The following is a 19,424-nucleotide window of genomic DNA, read 5'->3' on the forward strand; positions in this document are numbered from 1 at the left end:
ATTCGATAGAGCATACCCGATTTACTTAAAAAATGTTCGCGATTTTTGATAAAAGCCATTTATTTTTATTTTAAAAGGGGTATACGGGTGGTCTGGGACACCCTGTATATACGTCATCTGTATCAATGCATAGATACTGTCCTATTTTAAATTCCTTAATTGCTGTAGTTTGATGGCATTCAGAACAATATACAACTTTATTACTTATATATTTGATTATCTCATCTTCCAGATTTTTATAACCGTTTTTCCAAATCAAATTCATTGATGGCACAGGTATTTCGAATTTTTTTTATCACCTTATTGTCTGTACATCGATTGCAAGTGATAACTTCGGATGGATTTGAATAATATGTCATTAAAGTCAAAAATAATGTATTCACGTTAATGCTACAGTCAATAGTTGGTTGTGTGTGATCAAAAAGTCTATGTAGTATATATATGCATGTTGTTTGTAGAATTTATCTTGCAATCCAGTAGTAGCATAATCTACAACAGTTTTTGCATAATTAAAATCAGTTTTTTGAAAATTATTCAAGAAATTTTCTGTGGATTCTTTCGAACAACTATTTAAAAAGTCTTTAAATTCTTGACTCATACCATAACCAGCTCTTAATAATTCTGTACAGCTATTAAATGCACAAGTGTTGAGAAATTAAAATTTTCTTTTAAATACGATTCTTGGCCGTAATTTGTTTCCATTTTGTATGACTGTTTTATATGTTCGATCCGTTGGTTTTTGAAGCTGTAATTCAAATTCTGGATTTGCTGAAACAAATTTTCCTCGTTTATTTATTTCTGCATTGTTAACAATTTATTGCACATTATCAATATTTCTTTCAAAATCGTCAATGAGTTCGTATGAAAATTGATATTGGTAATTTATAGAAGACTCTTTAGTTTTAGCTTTTTTGTTAGTTTCTGTTACTGTTAAGTGTTATTGTATATTGTTAACAAAAGAAGAAAAGTTTATTATATTACTTTCATCAATTTTCTCAAAGTTGCAGTTCTTGATAACTGAATTATTATTTTCAGCATGATTAATATTTTCGTCGGAAATTTTGTTGGTGTAGTTGTGATCATGATTAATAAATGAAAGATTAATTAAACTTTCAGAATCACGTTCATTGAAAGATGTCTGTAAAATGTTTTTCTGAAGCCTCTCTTTTTTAAATGAATATTCTTCTCTCTTGCTTCCCAAGTTAGCTGTAAAAATATCTGTTTTGTTCCATTTGATATAAACGTCATTGATTTTTCCTTCTTTAATAACTTTTTGTGTAGCGTTATCACATTCCAATTTAGTGTTACTATTTAAATTATTATTGTTTGAAAAATCATGTAAATTATTAATTGAAGCTGTATGTGTGAAATCTTGAGGTAAATAATCAATTATTCTTGTTTATACTTATATAGAGTCTTTTTCTAGAGAAAAATGTACAGAAGTATCATTAAAATTTTCTTTATAATTTAGTTTAATGTCAGCCTTCCCTCTCCAGTTTTCTGTTGCTTCAATGTGTTCATTATTGTATTTTCGTTTTAAGATTTTAGTTGGAGGAATTGTCCTTAAATCTTATAATCGATTATAAGCTGTTGTACCTAGTTTTATATCTGTGTTGATTTGTCTACAATGTTTAATTAATATTTTATCAACTCTTTGACATCTTCTTTCTTCTAGTAGTGAACCTTTGATATCGGAAAAGTAAGCTTTTGATCTAGTTGATGTAGCTACATCATGAGGATTTTGAAAATAATGTTGCATCACATTTGTCCATGCAGGGAATTCCATGCAGAGCTTAGATAAAAGCTCTATAAAAGCTGGTAAGTAATAATCATTATTTTTTAAATCAAAGTCAGAATTGTTAAATTGAGAAAAATCTAATAATGATGTACGTTTTAAATTTTCAATATAACAAAAAATGGGTCTTCTTTTAACGTCATCATTATCTTAATTATTCTGTAAGAAATCTTCATTTGCTTTTTTTGTATTCAAGTCACTTTTCTTTTTCGTTTCTTCTTTATCTTCAAATTTATAGGTTTTAACTTTTTGAATTAGATTCTTTCTGGCCTTTTGACACTCTTCAGTATCGATTTTATTACTGGCTACCATGAAAACTTCTTTTAATGTTGTAGTGAATGCAGTCAAAGTTTTTACATTACTTAAAAGCCCTACACATCTTCTGAAAAATTCCTTAACTCGAGAGTCACATCGTTAGCAATTCCATTTTCTCATTGCATTGGTGAAGTGAGCTATGTCAGTTCTTAACCAACATTAAAAATTTTTTATTTCTTTAATATCTTTTTGTAAAATTATAAAACAATTGTCAATGTAGTCTTTAAATGTAGTATTAAATGCTAAACAGATTGCATTTTGTAACGCTTTGCTCATGTCCGTTATTACTTCTTTTGGTGTGAGAGCTCCAGATTTTTTCGAATTATTTAGCCACCATGTAAGAAAATTACTATCATTTTTCAGACATTGTTTGAGTTACTGGTATAATCAGATTGTCAAGATGTGTAACAAGTGCATGAAGAAATATTTCATTGCTTTCTCCATTGGGACGGTTGATTAAAGTAACCATGCTACCGGTTGAATCAATGGATACTGGTGTTCCAAGATATTTTTGGATGTCATTATACAAATTAATTCAGTTTGTTCTGATGTTTGACCAGTATGTTACATGGAACTTATCGTACCCTATGTCTTTTATAAATTTATTGAATTCGACATTTTCTTTTATTAGCGACAAAGAGTCCCATACTGAAATGCCAGCTACAATTCCTAATTTTTTATCTTTAGCTTTCTGTCGAGCCTTAGATAGAGCAGACAATGTGTACAAGTGTGCAGGTTCTGGACATCCATGAATCATTTCTTTAGCTGCTATCTCACGTCTCACTTCTTTTGGTTTTTTTGTTTCCAAATTCTTCATTAGTTTTTCCAATTCAATACTAGCTAATCTTTTTTTTTCGTATGTGGAATTCCATGAGAATTTTCTGTTTTTACTTTAAAACGTACTTTTGTGTCAGTAGGACTATTCTCTGACTCAGCTACTAATATAGCATCACATTCATTGCAGTATCTACTTATTGTTATATATGGATGACTATCTATTCTCACAATTGCATGTTTGAAATTAAAACAGCAAGGCAACGTCTGATATTTCTAAATAATTTTGCCCATATAGTATATGTCCATCCAGGTTGAAACATATTACCTTTTTGCTCTATAGGCTTCATGGAATTTTATTCCTCACCTTCTATCTCAATATCAAAAATTAATTCCTTTGATTTATTTTTTTTTACTGGAGATTTATTTATGCTTTTATCTTTTTCAAAAGTATTTGAGTATACAGTCTGTATTTTTTGAATATTATCTACCTCTAAACCTAATACTTCTCTATATTTTAAATATACATTATGCCGATTTTGTAACATATAAAAATATAAATTTACTGGTTGCATAAGATTATCCAAGGCTTGAGATATTTTTTCCCAAATTTTGTCCTTTGTTTTAATGTTTTCATTATTATCAAAAATGTCAAAATCATTTTCAATTAAAATTGCTAATATATCTTCTGGCGACACTGCATTTTTTCTTCCTCGTTTTGACATTATTAAAACGATTTTCAACAATATATAACTGTCTAAAACAATATAGAACTTTTTTTTATTGAGAAAAAACAATAGAATTAATTCATAAGAAGAGCGTCTGCTATCTCGTCAGAAAGTATGGTTGTGTTTAAATGGAATCTTATATCAGTATTTTATATAGTCTCAAATTAGTAATGTAATTGTATATACATATATGTATATTTACTAGTAAATGCAATGTTACTAGTAAATATTTTAAATATTGTGTCTTTATTGGAAATTCTATATGTTACATGACATACACATACACATATACATTGTAAAATAACCTTTAGGCCATTTCGATCAAACTTCGATTAATTTAATCGATGTCCAATATTTAATGAGATAATTGTTTTATATAAAACAAATTTTTCTATTGGATGTCGGACGTCTAATCATATTTTGGTCGAAGTGGCCCTAAGTGTTTTATTTTATATTAATAGTAAAATATTACATATTTATTTAAAATAACTGCATGAAATAAAAATAAAATAGATTCCCTTAAAAATAAATTTATAATTTTAATTTTATGGTGTGAGTTAAAGCATACATTTTTGTCTTTTATTTTCTTTTAGTGGAATTTAAATGTGGAAAAGAATGATAATATTTATTTAATTTTAATAATTTTTTTTCAGAGTTAATATTTCTTAAATGAATGAAAGCAAAATAAATAATTTTAAAAATGGCGCGCGATTTCTGCTACGCCTGCGCTACGTACTCTTGCGCATGCGCACAATTTCTCGGCATCCCGTAAAGTGCACAAAGTAATTATTAACGTTTTTGTTAATAAATACTATAGATAAGTAATTTTTAAAGGTGGAGCAAATTCAAACAAAAAAGAAGCAAATTTTCTGTGCCTCGAAAACTTAAAAATTAGAGGAACTTCTCTTTGTACATGATGGATTGAAAGAACAAGAACACCATTTTCGAGAACAATGCAAGTCAGACCTAAATCTTTTTCGAGGTATATTACAAGAAGTTGAAGATGATGCTCCAGCAGAGGAAGAGGATTGCGTTAAAGAATATAAAGAACAAAAGGAGGCTGTAATACGAATGCGATTACAGCTGGCTAAGAAAAATATAATTATTGCGTCCTTGATGAGACAAATGGATGATGTTCCAGGACGTTCTGAACTGACGCAATATCAACGACGCTTTATGGAACTTTATAATCAAGGTAGAACATTTACCAAATAGATATATATTTTAATTCATAAAATTAATACACTGCAATATAAAATAAAGTCGATAAAATTAATTTCAAGAAATACTGATTAAAAAATTATTATTGCAGTTTCAGCGAAGCACAAAGAAACTAAACAATATTATAGGTATAATACTCTCGATGATACGAAACTGTATATAAGTAAGGAATTATCGTTGCTGAATTCTATTCAGGATAATTATAATGAGTATGTATCACAAATACGTTAATGGCATTAAATATTCATAATATTAGCAATATAATATATTTTATCGACGCACCGACATCCGCGTACGGCTCGAATAGCCTATCTATTCCCGATTTATATTTGATATATATCGAGCCTTTATATTCTTAGTGTTTAATTCACGCCGGCTGAAAAAGGCGTTATTTACAAATAGTTATTTATCAAGGCAGAGAAAAATATAGAGTCGAAGGGTCTGAATAGCTCAGATGGTGAGAGCAATCGCCCGGCAAGCGAAAGGTCTCGGGTTCGATTCCCGATTCAGCGACTTTCGGATCTATATTTTTCTCGCCTATAATTCTGTAGGGGGGTTAGAGGGGATCTTTGGAATTAAAAATCTCGAATTGAGATTGTTCCTTAATAAAGTCTTGGCGGTGTACCAAGCAAAATGTGTGCCCCGTGCACAATTAGTTAATTCCAACGAAAAATTAATTTTCGTTGGAATCGACGCACCGACATCCGCGTACGGCTCGAATAGCCTATCTATTCCCGATTTATATTTGATATATATCGAGCCTTTATATTCTTAGTGTTTAATATATTTTACAATAGAGCTATGGCATCATCGAGTGGCAAAGAACAATTCCGAATTTTTATAAAATTTTAGATTTTATGAAAAATGTCTGTGGTTGTTCTAATTTCCGTAAATTTTAAGATATCTGAATAAATTTTTTTACATAAATAGACTATCATTTAAAGATATTTGGTATTGAGTTTGGCGATGATCGGTGAAAGGATTCGTTTTTTATAAAATTTTGAATTTTTAAGAAATATGCATTTTTATTTTTCGCAAATTTTGAGATATTAAACTAATTTTTTTTTACATGAATAAAGTACCAATAAAGGATATTTGATATTGAATTTAACAAGGATCGGTGAAAGGGTTCATTTTTTATAAAGTTTTTATAAAATTTGTTTTGAAATTTTATGTGGTTATTTTATCTTCTGTGAATTTTGAGATATCAGACAAATATTTTTACATAAATTTTTTTACATAAATAAAGTATTATTAAAGAATGTTTGTTATTTAATTTGACGAGAATCAGTGAAAGTGTTTTTTTTAATAAAATTATCAATTTAAAAAAATGTTTGTACATGCTTTAACTATCGTAAATTTTGAAATATCGAACTTATCGAACTCTTGAAAATATCATTAAAGAATGATTGATATTTAATTTGGGGAGAATTTTTTAAATGGTTTATTTTTTATATAATTTTTAATTATTTTAAAATTAAAATTTTTAATTTTTGAAAGTTCCAAATAAATAAATATCATTAAAGCATGATTGATATTAAATTTATTGAGAATTGGTGAATTTATTTAAATTGTAAATTGACGAATTATACAACATTCAGAACACATAGTATAGAAATCTTTAAAAAAATTTCTTTAAGAAAATATTTTGTAATTTATATATAAGATTTGTTAGTATTAGAAAAAATTGTGCAAATGGAAATTTGCACATTGCTTCCTCATCATTTTTTACAAAAGTGATACATTGCAAGATAGGTTAGGTTAATGAAAAAAAAATTACAAAATATTTACGAACAAAGAGAAAGTTACCTCTGAGAAAACTTTTTTTCTCGATGCGTTCTCGATTTGGCTGCCTCTCGGAATTTCTTGCACACGCATCTGAAATTATTGATATCCTCAATGGTGATGTCATTGTAGCCAAGAATGATGTCTATGATCTCGTCAGGTAAGCACACTATTGTAGCCATTGTGCAAAAAAATACAGTAAAAAAAAAAAAAAGTTTAAATTAAGTCGATCACATCAAACCATTCGCATATAATTAACCATTGCAAACCCATGTAGAATCGTACTACAAAAGTAATGATATAAAAAAAATTGCGCGCCAAGTAAAAGTAGAAACTTTTGTACCAGTGGAAAATTTAAGTTGCAAACCTATAGAGTCGTATAATGAACCAGTGAAAAATTCAAGTTGCAAACCCATGTAGAATAGTATAAAAATTAAAAAATTATTAAAATTAATACAAATAAAAAAAAATAAAAAATTTTAATTAAAAAAACTAGGCACTGCTAAATTAAACAATATGCTAAAGTTAATTTTGAAATTTAGCAGTGCCTAGTTTTTTTAATTAAAATTTTTTTATTTTTTTTTATTTGTATTAATTTTAATAATTTTTTAATTTTTATACTATTCTACATGGGTTTGCAACTTGAATTTTTCACTGGTTCATTATACGACTCTATAGGTTTGCAACTTAAATTTCCCACTGGTACAAAAGTTTCTACTTTTACTTGGCGCGCAATTTTTTTTATATCATTACTTTTGTAGTACGATTCTACATGGGTTTGCAATGGATAATTTTTCATATGATTCTACATGGGTTTGCAATAGGTAATTTTTTATACTACAATTCTACATGGGTTTGCAATGGGTAATTTTTCACTACTGGCGTGCCCATACTAGGCGCCTTTTTTACCTTTTTTTTAAAGGTAAGTTTTTATAGGGATATCATTCATTTTTCTATATGATTTAGATTTACTAGGGTTGCTCAAATAATGCCATTTTTTTCAGAAACTATTTATTAAACAGGTTTGAAATGTTTTTAAACATACATGGATATTTCTTCTTTTTAAATATATATTATTTTTTAATATAATCTCAATCAACTTCTATAACCTTATACCAGCACGATACAAGTATATGTATGCCTTTACTGTATCAACTCTTGTTTTTTCTATGTAACCATGTCATCACAGCTTCAATCATCCCCTCATCATCTTCCCAATCTTGTTTCGCAGAGATCTTTAAATTATATGTTTAACACAGTTTAGCGATAGCTTCCAATATTTAACTTTTTGAACCACTTAATTAAATGCACTTCGCGAAATACGGTTTGGAAGATGAAGAGGGCGTGATTCAAATGTGAAAACATGGTTACGTGGAAAGAACAAAAGTTGGTACAGTAAAGGCAAGTAAATACATATAATGTATCGTACTGGCATAAAGAAATAGAAGTTGATTGAGATTACCATGTATATTGTGTATAAATTGTTGAATAAATATTCTGAAAAAATAATGTAGGGCATTACTTTTTGAGCAACTCTAGTACTATTTCAAAAGATTACAATGTCCTCATTCTGTCCTCATTCTCATACCTGTAATGTAAAACATATTTAAATCATTAGAGTACGTACATATATACAAAATATACTGTTTCTTTATTTTATATTAACAATTATATACTTATGAAAGAAATAGTAGGATGGCAGCGTAACAAGAAAGTAATTATTATGAAAGAAATATAGTACATCTCACATATAAGTAGTATTGCATATCACATGTATGTAGTATATTGCATATCACATGTATCGTTACCATTTTACTATTTCTTTCATAATAATATAACTACTTTCATGCTACGCTACCATCTTATTATTTCTTTCATAAGTATATAATTATTGATGTAAAATAAGGAAGCAAATAAAAGCTAATAATAATAAATAATGTAAAGATAATAATGTTATGAATGCTATGAGCTATAAAAATGTATATAAATTCTTTATTATAGCTCATATCAGCTTATATGTGATATACTATATTATTTTCATAATAATATAATAATAACTATTTTCTTGTTACGTAACCATCCTATTATTTTTTCATAAGAATATAATTGTTAATATTGTTATAAAAAATATGAAGAATATAATTGTTAATATTGTTATAAAAAATATGAAATAATTACTTGATTCTTATAAATCTCTTCTTCTTCTTCTATCAATCAATTATGATCCTGGATAACCGCACACTTAACCTATCATATGTCAAAAGATCTAATACATAACCCCGCACGCTGCTAATATCGCGAAGCGCCACTAACGCCGTCTGTTGTGAAACGTGAGAATAGTACAAGATTACCACTACATGCATCTATTGCATGTGTTGTTTACGTGTGATATACGTGTATGCATGTGTTGTATACGTGTGATTAATAATGCGTGTAGCACGATAGATACTACTATGTATGCGTGAACGATGATGACGTTTCTTAAACGAAATTTTTCATATTTAGACTTTGCATTATTATATTTCCGCTTACAAAGCACGTAGAGCAAAAATAAAAACACTTTCATTATATAATTCGACCTCAATCTATCGATTAAACCTAGTAAAAACTCGATCGCTTCAGCCATTATTGAGCATCCGAATCTATGACTATCTCGAACTGTCCGATTCGCGTAAAGATACACGGTGCCTCGCTTCTGAGAGTCGGCTTCGCCCAAACTAGGCGCGAGACACTACCGTGTCTCTTGATTTTTGGTTTTTAGAACACCAATCTGCAATACTCTTCTTATATGCTGTATTCTATCTCTGCCAATTACAAAGAGCACAAATGTGTGTTTTTTAGATGAACGTTTTCCACCATCTTGTGAAACGCGTTTTCTATTCTTCTTCTGAAGTTCTCAAACTCCAAAGGTCCTACTATACAGTTGTCACGTGACATGGTATAGGAAGGGTCGCTTTTACCTGATTTGTTTCAAACGTTCACTCGTTGACTATCTTTCTATAATGCATCTTTATCGACATACTTGTCTGTAAAATTAAAAGTTGGGCCGTTTTTTTCTTAAATATCTTTTATATCACACTGTGTAGATTTTAATAATTTGTATACTTTATACTTCAATTTGACACATAATGTGATATGAACTATGAAATATCTTGTAAAGTATTCATTTTCCGATCTTACCTCAATACTTTTATGCGTAAAATAATGGGAGGAATCAATAGGCAAAGAAAACACATAGTTGTTTTTAAGATAAAATATGTAATTGTTGCATTTTACATATTTTTGTGATGTAAATGTTTTATTATTTTAATTAAAAAATCGTGAAATTAAACTAAATATAGTTCCTGAATAAAGATATAGCATTTTTATTTATATTAAACTTAAAGAATACAAATTCATGTAATAAAGTAAAATATTTAGATTTTAGCGAGAAAAATACACTTCATAAAATTTAATCGTAGTATTTAAGTTATGAATTTAAAATCACTTAAATATCAATAAAAATGCATATTTTTGTTCAGGAACTAGTGTGTTTATACACCTGTGTGTGTGTGTGGCATAAAAAATTGCTTTTATAAAAGTTATTAAGTATTTCATTAATTTTTATTTATACATATAACAATAAGTAGATTAATATTTTTATGAAATATATAATCGATATTTAAAATTAAATGTCTATGTCTTAGATAAGTCCCACAGATTGTGTAAAATGTAACTGTAAAATTAGTAACAATTATACGTATTTGCAAAATGTGATGTTTATAGAAATTCTATTTAGGTATTTTGTATTACAATTTTTTGAAAAAACTCTAACTAAACACACACAGATATACAGGGTGTCCAATTTTAATCTATCACCCCTCGTAACTTTGCAGGAAGCGATCGTAGAGAAAAATGTTTCATACAAAAGTTTTTTACTTCAAGATGGACATAAGATGGTGTCATTAGTTTGACCTTGGATAGTCATTTAAAGATCACAAAGGTCATCTTCAATTTCTTAAGTGGACTATATTATATACCTACTATTTTTCATTGCATATTGTTGTAGCTTATCTCGAGAGCTTTCCAAAACACTATTGTAGGACTTAAGCTACTTATTATTTAACGCTCGCAAGGTAGGATATTGAGGTGTTTGGATGCAGGAATTTACGCAGTATCGGAACTCTAAATTTCGTTTAACTCATGCTATATTTATATTTTCTATTTACATGTGGTCTGGTGTGTGTGTATTAAATAATCCAGCAGCACGTATTTTCGTTGCCCCCCCCGTTTCCTCATCTGTGTCAACTGATCCGCCTGGACCGCCGCTGGAGGGAAGGAAGGTCTGCGTCTCCTGGCTGCAGGAAGGAGTCACCGGCCACGGGTCCGTCTGGGTTCCCTCGGAGAAGGTCTGTGGCTGCCATGGCCCCGGGACAGGTAACACCGACCTCGGCGTCCGGGGCCGTCCTGTACCCTCGTCAGCCGAGGAGAGAGTTATTGGAGATGATGGGTGTAGCTCCAACTCCGGTTCCGATATCGTTGTATCGGGAACTGGGGTTGGAGTAGGTTTCTGACGCGGCGTCTGTTTCGTCGGCTTTGGGGGTGATGTCCTCGGGCGCTTGGCGACGGAATCAGCTCTTTTCTGGCCGGGGCGTTCAGCGCCGGAGCGGTGGCATTTGGCGCCGGAGCTGGGGCGCCGGCTGTCAGGCCGGGGCAGCGGCAGTGGAACGTCGGTCAGGAGGCGTATTTTCCCTTTCGCCGACGGCTTCGTCTTATCGAATCCTTGGCGGCTCGTACTGGCGTTCAGGTGTGGATCGTTATGGCGTGGAACGCTGGAAACGTGGCGTGTAACGCCGGGGCATGGGGCGCCGGAAACGTGGCGTGTAACGCCTGGGCGTGGAGCGCCGGAACCGTGGCGTGTAGCGCCGGTCGAGGGCGAGACAGCGCCGAAACCGGGGCGAGAAGCGCCGTGTCCTTGGCGGACTGCGCCGGGGTTGTGGCGCGGAGCGCTGGTGACTTGGCGTAAAGCGCCGGTGTCTTGGCGTGGAACGCCGGTGTCTTGGCGTGGAACGCCGGTGTCTGGGCGTGGAACGCCGGTGTCTTGGCGTTGAGCGCCGGGCGAAGGTGTGGATGCGCCAGTAGGCGGCGGTGCGCCAAGTGAAGGCGAAGATGCGCCGGCTCCTTGGCGAGGAAGGCTGGAGCCTTTTCTCGCCAGGAGGTGTAAGGGTGTCGGACGTGTCCGTCTCCGGACCCCGATGTCGCTTCTCCCTCGGGGGGAGATGATGTTCTCCTTTCCTTCTGTGGTCGTGCAGTTGTCCTACCTTCCGGAAGAAGTGTGGGCGTCGAGGCACCTTGTGGAGTGGTTATTGTTCTTCTGAGAGCGTACTTGCGCTTGAAGAAAAATCGTGCTAACTTCACAGGGGGTCTTGTTTATATTCCCGTCGGCGAGAATCTTGCCTTCGGGAAAGCAAAGTCGGCGTGCGACGCCTAGCGGAGGCGCCAGGTACTAGGCGCGCGCGGCGTATATAGCCGCCCACGCGCTTTTGGCTTGCTGATTTCTTTCGCGGGTGCGCACCGCGTAGCGGCAGCGGCGGAACTGCGTGCCGCCGCGCTTCGTGTGGCGAATACTGCCACAACTATAATAAAATGTTTTTTCGTTAAGTATTTTTCGAGTTATAAGGTTTTAAGTTACCAATTTTTTGACATAAAATGTAAAATATCTTGTAAAATATTCAGTTTTCGTTAATCTTAACTTAATATTTTTATGCACGGAATAATGAGACCAATCAATTGGTGTAAAGAAAACACATAGTTGTTTTTAAGAAAAAGTACGCAGCTGCATGTTGCAAATTACATAAAAGTGCATAAAAGTATTAAAGTAAGATTAATGAAAACTGAATATTTTACAAAATATTTTACATTTTATGTCAAAATACTGTAAACTTAAAGTCTTATAACTCGGAAAGTACTTATTAAAAAATAACTCAATTATAGGGTTTTGGAAAGCTCTCGAGATAAGCTACAAGAATATGCAATGAAAAATAGGTGGTTCCATTTAAGAAATTGAAGGTGACCTTCATGTGACCTTCTCAAATGACTATTTAAGGTGAAATCAATGGCACCATCTTATGTCCCCCTCGAAGTCAAAAAACTTTTGTATGAAATATTTTTCTCTACGATCGCTTCCTGCAAAGTTACAAAGGGTGATAGATTAAAATTGGACACCCTATATAAACATATAAATACACACACATACACACACATTCAAAGTACATAATGTAATTTAAGGGAAAGTATGTTAAATCGTACCCCTTAAGATAAATATTAAATATTAAATATTAAATATTAAATTACAATAAAACTGTGAATAAAATAACAATATTTTTTTTATTCATTTGAACAGTTCTTTGTCAACGATATACACTAAAAATTAACATAAATTTATCATTGTTTCATATTGTAAATTAAAAATTAAAAAAAGTGGCATTTGGTACAATTTACAATACCTGTTTGCTAAATTGTACCTATGAGTTTTTATAAATCGTACCTCTAAAAATTAAAAAATTGTAACAAAAATAAAGTTTTATTTTCTACAAAAGTTTTTAGTCTGCAATAAAACATATCTATAAGAATGTCATATTTATAATCATAAATTCTCTTCAAAAACTTAAAAATACTTTTTGTATTACACAATAACTATATATGTTTAAGTAAAAAAATAAATTTAATAAATCATACCAGTATGATATAGAAAAAAGTGGTACGTTTTACCGAACTTCCATTGCTTTATTAAATTTGTGAATAAAAAAATAATCTTAAAACATTTTGCAATTTTTTCAATGCTTCCATATACAGGATTAAATAAAATGAAAAAATACTTTAATAAGAAGTTTAATTGCTTATCTTTCTCAATGTAATAGCTTAAGCCCAGAGTGTCGAATATTACATGAAAATCACACGGAATAAATTTATTAATGTCACTCATTTACGGATTGTTTAAGAAAGAAAAAAAAATATTTTAACTCTGTTTAAGAAATACAGTAGAGGTACGATTTAACAAACGGTACGATTTAGCATACTTTTCCCTATATTAATAATTTTCAGATATTTGCGGCAGTATCGTGAGGGTAAAATCTCTCCAGTATTTCATTTGATACGTAATGCGTCTGCAAATTTTTAAAAATAGCAACCTAATTTGCCATTATTAATCCATTTCGGTGTTGTTAAAGTTATGGCGTTTAAAATAAAAAGTGCAAATAAAAATTATAATATAATTTAAATTTGTTTTTTTTTAACTGGTTAGAAGAGCCGTAAGCAAATAGTATTTAAGTTTCTAATTGAGGTTTAATTCCAAATAACTCTTGGCATCGTACCAAGTAAAATTCATACTCCGTGCACAACTATTTAGTTACAGCAAAAAATTGTATTTTTGTTGTTACTGACGCACTACTATCCGCGTACGGCTCTTTTAGCCAGTTAAATTCAAATTTATATATTCAATATGTAGAGGCTTAAAAATTCTTAATAAAAAATATAAATAATAATTAAGATCAACAAAATAATAAATAAAATTAGATAATAAAATAAAAAGCAAAATAAATTAAATAATTAAGTTAAAAAGGTAACAAAAGAAACTAAAATAATAAAATATTGTTTGATATTGTGCACACAGAAGGATGCGAGTTCGTATAGAATAACCAAATATAATTTTAAATAAAGACGTATCTTAATGATACCTTCATACCTTCTTCCACGTAACACATTTCATTATCTTCGTTTAGAATCATATAATAAGTTTTATTATAATAGGTTTCTTGCTTTTCAAAATCATCACAGCAACAGTTTATCGGCATTAACCACTTGTTCTCATATTTATAATTCTCATTAGGCTCTTTCGTATGTGTGAAAAACTTAATATGTTCATCTTCTTGTCGATGCCATCCGATTATCATACCGGTACAATTACTTAAATTACGTCGATTATGATGTTTTACGACCATCCCAACTGCAAATTTTACGTTATTCGGCCTTATATTTAACTGCTTTCTTTTGCAATTGCAAATACTAAGCTGGAAAGTGTAATATTAGACTTTAAATGATTTTTCGTGTCAATTAATTCCTTAATAGATTCTCATAGTACCTACATTAAATTATAGTACATAGCACTAAAATTATAAATAACTATAATTTTTATGTATAGTTGTATGTGTTACCGAGAGAATTCTCAGAGAAATTATTATCATTATATATATATGTATTAATAGTAATTACTATATACATACGAGGGTTGTCTGAAAAGTTTCCGACCTAACAAAGATACAAGACATTTTTTCTTCAAATTAATTTTTATTTTTCTACATAGTCTCCTTGTAAGTCTATACACTTCTCCCAGCGATGCTCCCATCTCTTCAACCCGTCCAAATAGTACTCGGCGTCTTTCTCTGCAAAATAGTTGTTTACGAAGGTGATGGCCTCCTCATTCGACGAAAATCTCTGTCCTCCGAGCGCAACTTTTAGCTTAGGGAACAAAAAAAAGTCGCTTGGGGCTAGATCTGGTGAGTAAGGAGGGTGGTCAAGCAGTTCAAACCGTAATTCGTGGATTTTCGCCATGGCAGCCGCTGAGGTGTGAGACGGCGCATTGTCTTGGTGAAACAAAATTTTTTTTCTGCAAATGGCCGTTTTTCCGCAATTTCTGCCTTCAGCTTGTCAAGTACTGATGCGTAGTATGCTCCTGTAATGGTTTTTCCTTTTTGAAGATAATCGATTAAGATAACTCCATGACTATCCCAGAAAACAGTTGCCATCACTTTCCCAGCCGAAGGAACAACCTTTGCTTTTTTTGGAGCCGATTCCCCCTTCGCAGTCCACTGTTTTGACTGTGTTTTTGTTTCTGGAGTATAATGGTGTATCCAAGTTTCATCTACAGTAATTAATCGGCGCCAAAACTCTGATTTATTGCGCCTAAACTGCGCCAACAGAGCGTTGGAAATGTTCATTCGAACACGTTTTTGGTCCAAAGTGAGCAAACGCGGCACCCAACGCGCGGACAGCTTTCTCATGCCTAAATCTTGATTCAATATGTGACAAACACGTTCTTTGGACATGTTCATAGCCTCTGCTATCTCTCTAACTTTAATTCGACGGTTGTCTAGCACCATTTGGTGAACTTGAGCGATATTATCGTCAGTGGTTGCAGTTTTTGGACGTCCCGAACGTTCATCGTCATCCAAGCTGGTACGGCCACGTTTAAATTCAGCAGCCCAAAATTTCACGGTGGTAAATGATGGTGCAGAGTCCCCGTACACAGCGTCCAACTCGTCTTTGATTTGCGTAGGCGTATTGCCTTTCAAAAACAAATATTTAATGACAGCTCGATATTCGATTTTTTCCATTTTCACAAAAACACTCACATCGACTCACTCAAATGATTGTCAAACAAGAACTGCGCGTCCAAAATGGCTGAAATTTTGGTGAGTACCTTTCAAAGCATGCGCAAACACATTCCCCAACTTTTGTTTACGAGTGCTGCCATCTTCATGTTGAGGTCGGAAACTTTTCAGACAACCCTCGTATATATATATATATATATATATATATATGTCTAAGGGATGTTTCAGGTACCGTTTTCAATTCTTGTCGTTTTTTATGAAAAATGATGAGGGACAATTAATTACATCATTTCCCGTTTGAATTTTTAAAATTGCTTTATTTATTTGTGAGATATTTAATAAAATATATAAAATGGTTACTTCCAGGTCCATTCTTAATTTTCTTTATAATTTAAGAAAATTTATAAAATTAATGATATTTTGAAAGTGCCAGATATATTTTAACAGTAAGAGAAGATATATTATAAAAAATAATGATACTGGCTGAAATAAACTGAAGTTTTAAATCGGTCCCGGATTTCATCATTTAGATATATATTATACACTTTCGGACCAATTAAAAAGTATACGTTTTTTGTTTATTTAATGTATTTTACACATTCAGAATCAATATATTTAATAAAAGAAAATATATTAAATAAAAACAGTTGATAATTACACTCATTTTTATGTTTATTTTGTTCAAATTATTAATATTAATAGTACGAATACTTCCAGAACCAGGAAGAACAAACAAAATGGCGCCAAATTTTTGTTATTGGCGGGACCGATGGTATAATGCGTATATTTACACCATATTAAGTGTGCGTATATTTAGCACTGGCATAAGACATCGGTTTTGTAAAATTAAATATTAATATTTAAATAGTATGTTAAAAGGTGAAATAGTATCAATTTTGCGAAATCGCGCGAGAGCAAGCTTTATGGCGCCAAATTTTTGTTATTGGCGGGACCGTTGGTATAATGCGTAATGCGTATATTTAGGGCTGGCATAAGATATCGATTTTATTAAATAAGTAAGTAATAATATTTGAATAGTATGCTAAAATGCTGGAATAGTTAAAATTTTTACAAAATAGTGCGTATGAGCTTTATGGCGCCAAATTTTTATTATTGGCGGGACTGTTGGTATAATGCGTAATGCGTGTATTTAGCACTGGCATACAATATCGATTTTATTAAATAATTAGGTACCAATATTTGAATAGTATGCTAAAATGCTGGAATAGTTAAAATTTTTACAAAATAGTGCGAATGAGCTTTATGGCGCCAAATTTTTGTTATTGGCGGGACCGTTGGTATAATGCGTAATACGTATATTTAGCTCTGGCATAAGATATTGATTTTATTAAATAATTACGTACTAATAATTGAATAGTATGCTAAAATGCTGGAATAGTGATAATTTTTACGAAATAAAGTGCGAATGAGCTTTATGGCGCCAAATTTTTGTTATTGGCGGGACCGTTGGTATAATGCGTAATGCGTATATTTAGCACTGGCATAAAATATCGATTTTATTAATTAATTAGGTACCAATATTTGAATAGTATGCTAAAATATTGAATAATCAATTTTTACGAAATATTGCGAATGAGCTTTATGGCGCCAAATTTTTGTTATTGGCGGGAACGTTGATATAATGCGTAATGCGTATATATAGCACTGGCACAAGATATCGATTTTAATATATAATTAAGTAGTAATATTTAAATAGTATGCTAAAATGCTGCAATAATTAAAATTTTTACGAAATAGCGCGAATGAGCTGTATGGCGCAAAACTTTTGTTATTGGCGGGACCGATGGTATAATGCGTATATTTACACCATAGTAAGTGTGCGCATATTTATCAATGGCATATGATATCGATTTTATTAAATAATTAAGTACTAATATTTGAATAATATGCTAAAATGCTATAATAGTGAAAATTTTTACGAAATAGTATGAATAAGCTTTATGGCGCCAAATTTTTGTTATTGGCGGGACCGTCGGTATAATGTGTAATACGTATATTTAGCACTGGGATGAGATATAGATTTTATTAAATAATTAAGTACTAAAATATTTGAATGGTATGCTAAAATGCTGGAATAGTTAAAATATTTACGAAATAGTGCGAATAATCTTTATGGCGCCAAATTTTTGTTATTGGCGGGACCGTTGATATAATGCGTAATGCGTATATTTAGCACTGGCATAAAATATTGATTTTATTACTTAATTAGGTAGCAATATTTGAATAGTATGCTAAAATATAGAATAGTCAATTTTTACGAAATAGTGCGAATGAGCTTTATGTCGCCAAATTTTTGTTATTGGCGGGACCGTTGGTATAATGCGTAAGGTTATATTTAGCACTGGCACAAGATATCGATTTTAATAAATAATTAAGTACTAATATTTAAATAGTATGCTAAAATGCTGCAATAGTTAAAATTTTTACGAAATAGCGCGAATGAGCTGTATGCTCCAAATTTTTGTTATTGGCGGGACCGATGGTATAATGCGTATATTTACACCATATTAAGTGTGCGTATATTTAGCACTAACATAAGATATTGATTTTATTAAATAATTATGTTCTAATATTTTAATAGTATGCTAAAATGCTGGAATAGTGGAAATTTTTATAAAATAGTGCGAATGAGCTTTATGGCGCCAAATTTTTGATGTGGTACCGAATTTGTTCATATTATCTCACACTAATAAGAACTTCAAAATAATCAATATTAAATGTAATTTTTCACGTTTAAAGAAAAGATAATACATTTCTATATAATAATTGTGTATAACTATGATATTGCAGTGTCATTTTGCAAATTTAAACATAATATATATGTGGTCCCGAAAGTATCCATATAACTGCGATAAGTGTCCCGAAAATATACATATTACATATTATTTAACAAAAAAGCTCAATTTTTAGGAAAGAAATTATTTTATACATAAAAAAGGACATGAGAAGTTAAATATATAAATATTTCATCTAATGGTATCTTGTTTTAATGAAAATATGATTAATTTTTCGTTTTTATTACATTTTATTTTTTCATAGATAAAATGTATACTGCCAGGTCGGACCTGGAAATATACATTTAACTAAAGAAAAGATCCAGGTCCGACCTGGCAATAGCCAAAGGTCCCGGAAATATACATTATAATATCTAAAAGGTCCTTGCAACATCCCTTAGACATATATATATATATATATATATATATATTAATATATATAGAACTTCCGCTTCCGGTGAGATAGAGAGCAGATGGGGAGAATTTAGCAATCGAAAGGAAAGAGGAGAAGGTGTGCTAGTGGAGCGAGAGGAAGGAAGTAAAGTGATGAGAGTGAAAAGAGTGGAGTGAGGAGTGTATGAAGAGCGAAAAGTGGAGGAAGAAAGGAGAGACTACAGACACAGGAAGGGGGAAGGAAGGTAAA

The 19,424-nt window shown here is 31.5% G+C and overlaps 1 protein-coding gene across 1 annotated transcript; it reads left to right on the forward strand.

Annotated features, from left to right (window-relative positions):
• The first annotated feature begins 1,784 nt into the window (after positions 1-1,784).
• On the forward strand, positions 1,785-5,685 carry LOC145943238 (coiled-coil domain-containing protein 93-like). The gene is made up of 4 exons (XM_083050716.1): positions 1,785-1,818; positions 4,595-4,807; positions 4,925-5,042; positions 5,631-5,685. The coding sequence occupies exons 1-4, from the start codon at positions 1,785-1,787 to the stop codon at positions 5,683-5,685; spliced, it is 420 nt and encodes a 139-aa protein (XP_082906842.1).
• The last annotated feature ends 13,739 nt before the right edge of the window (positions 5,686-19,424 follow it).

Source organism: Prenolepis imparis, unplaced genomic scaffold (assembly GCF_030444845.1).
Source record: "Prenolepis imparis isolate NDT839.2.m4 unplaced genomic scaffold, iyPreImpa1.0 SCAF_11, whole genome shotgun sequence".
NCBI classification, from domain to species: domain Eukaryota; kingdom Metazoa; phylum Arthropoda; class Insecta; order Hymenoptera; family Formicidae; genus Prenolepis; species Prenolepis imparis.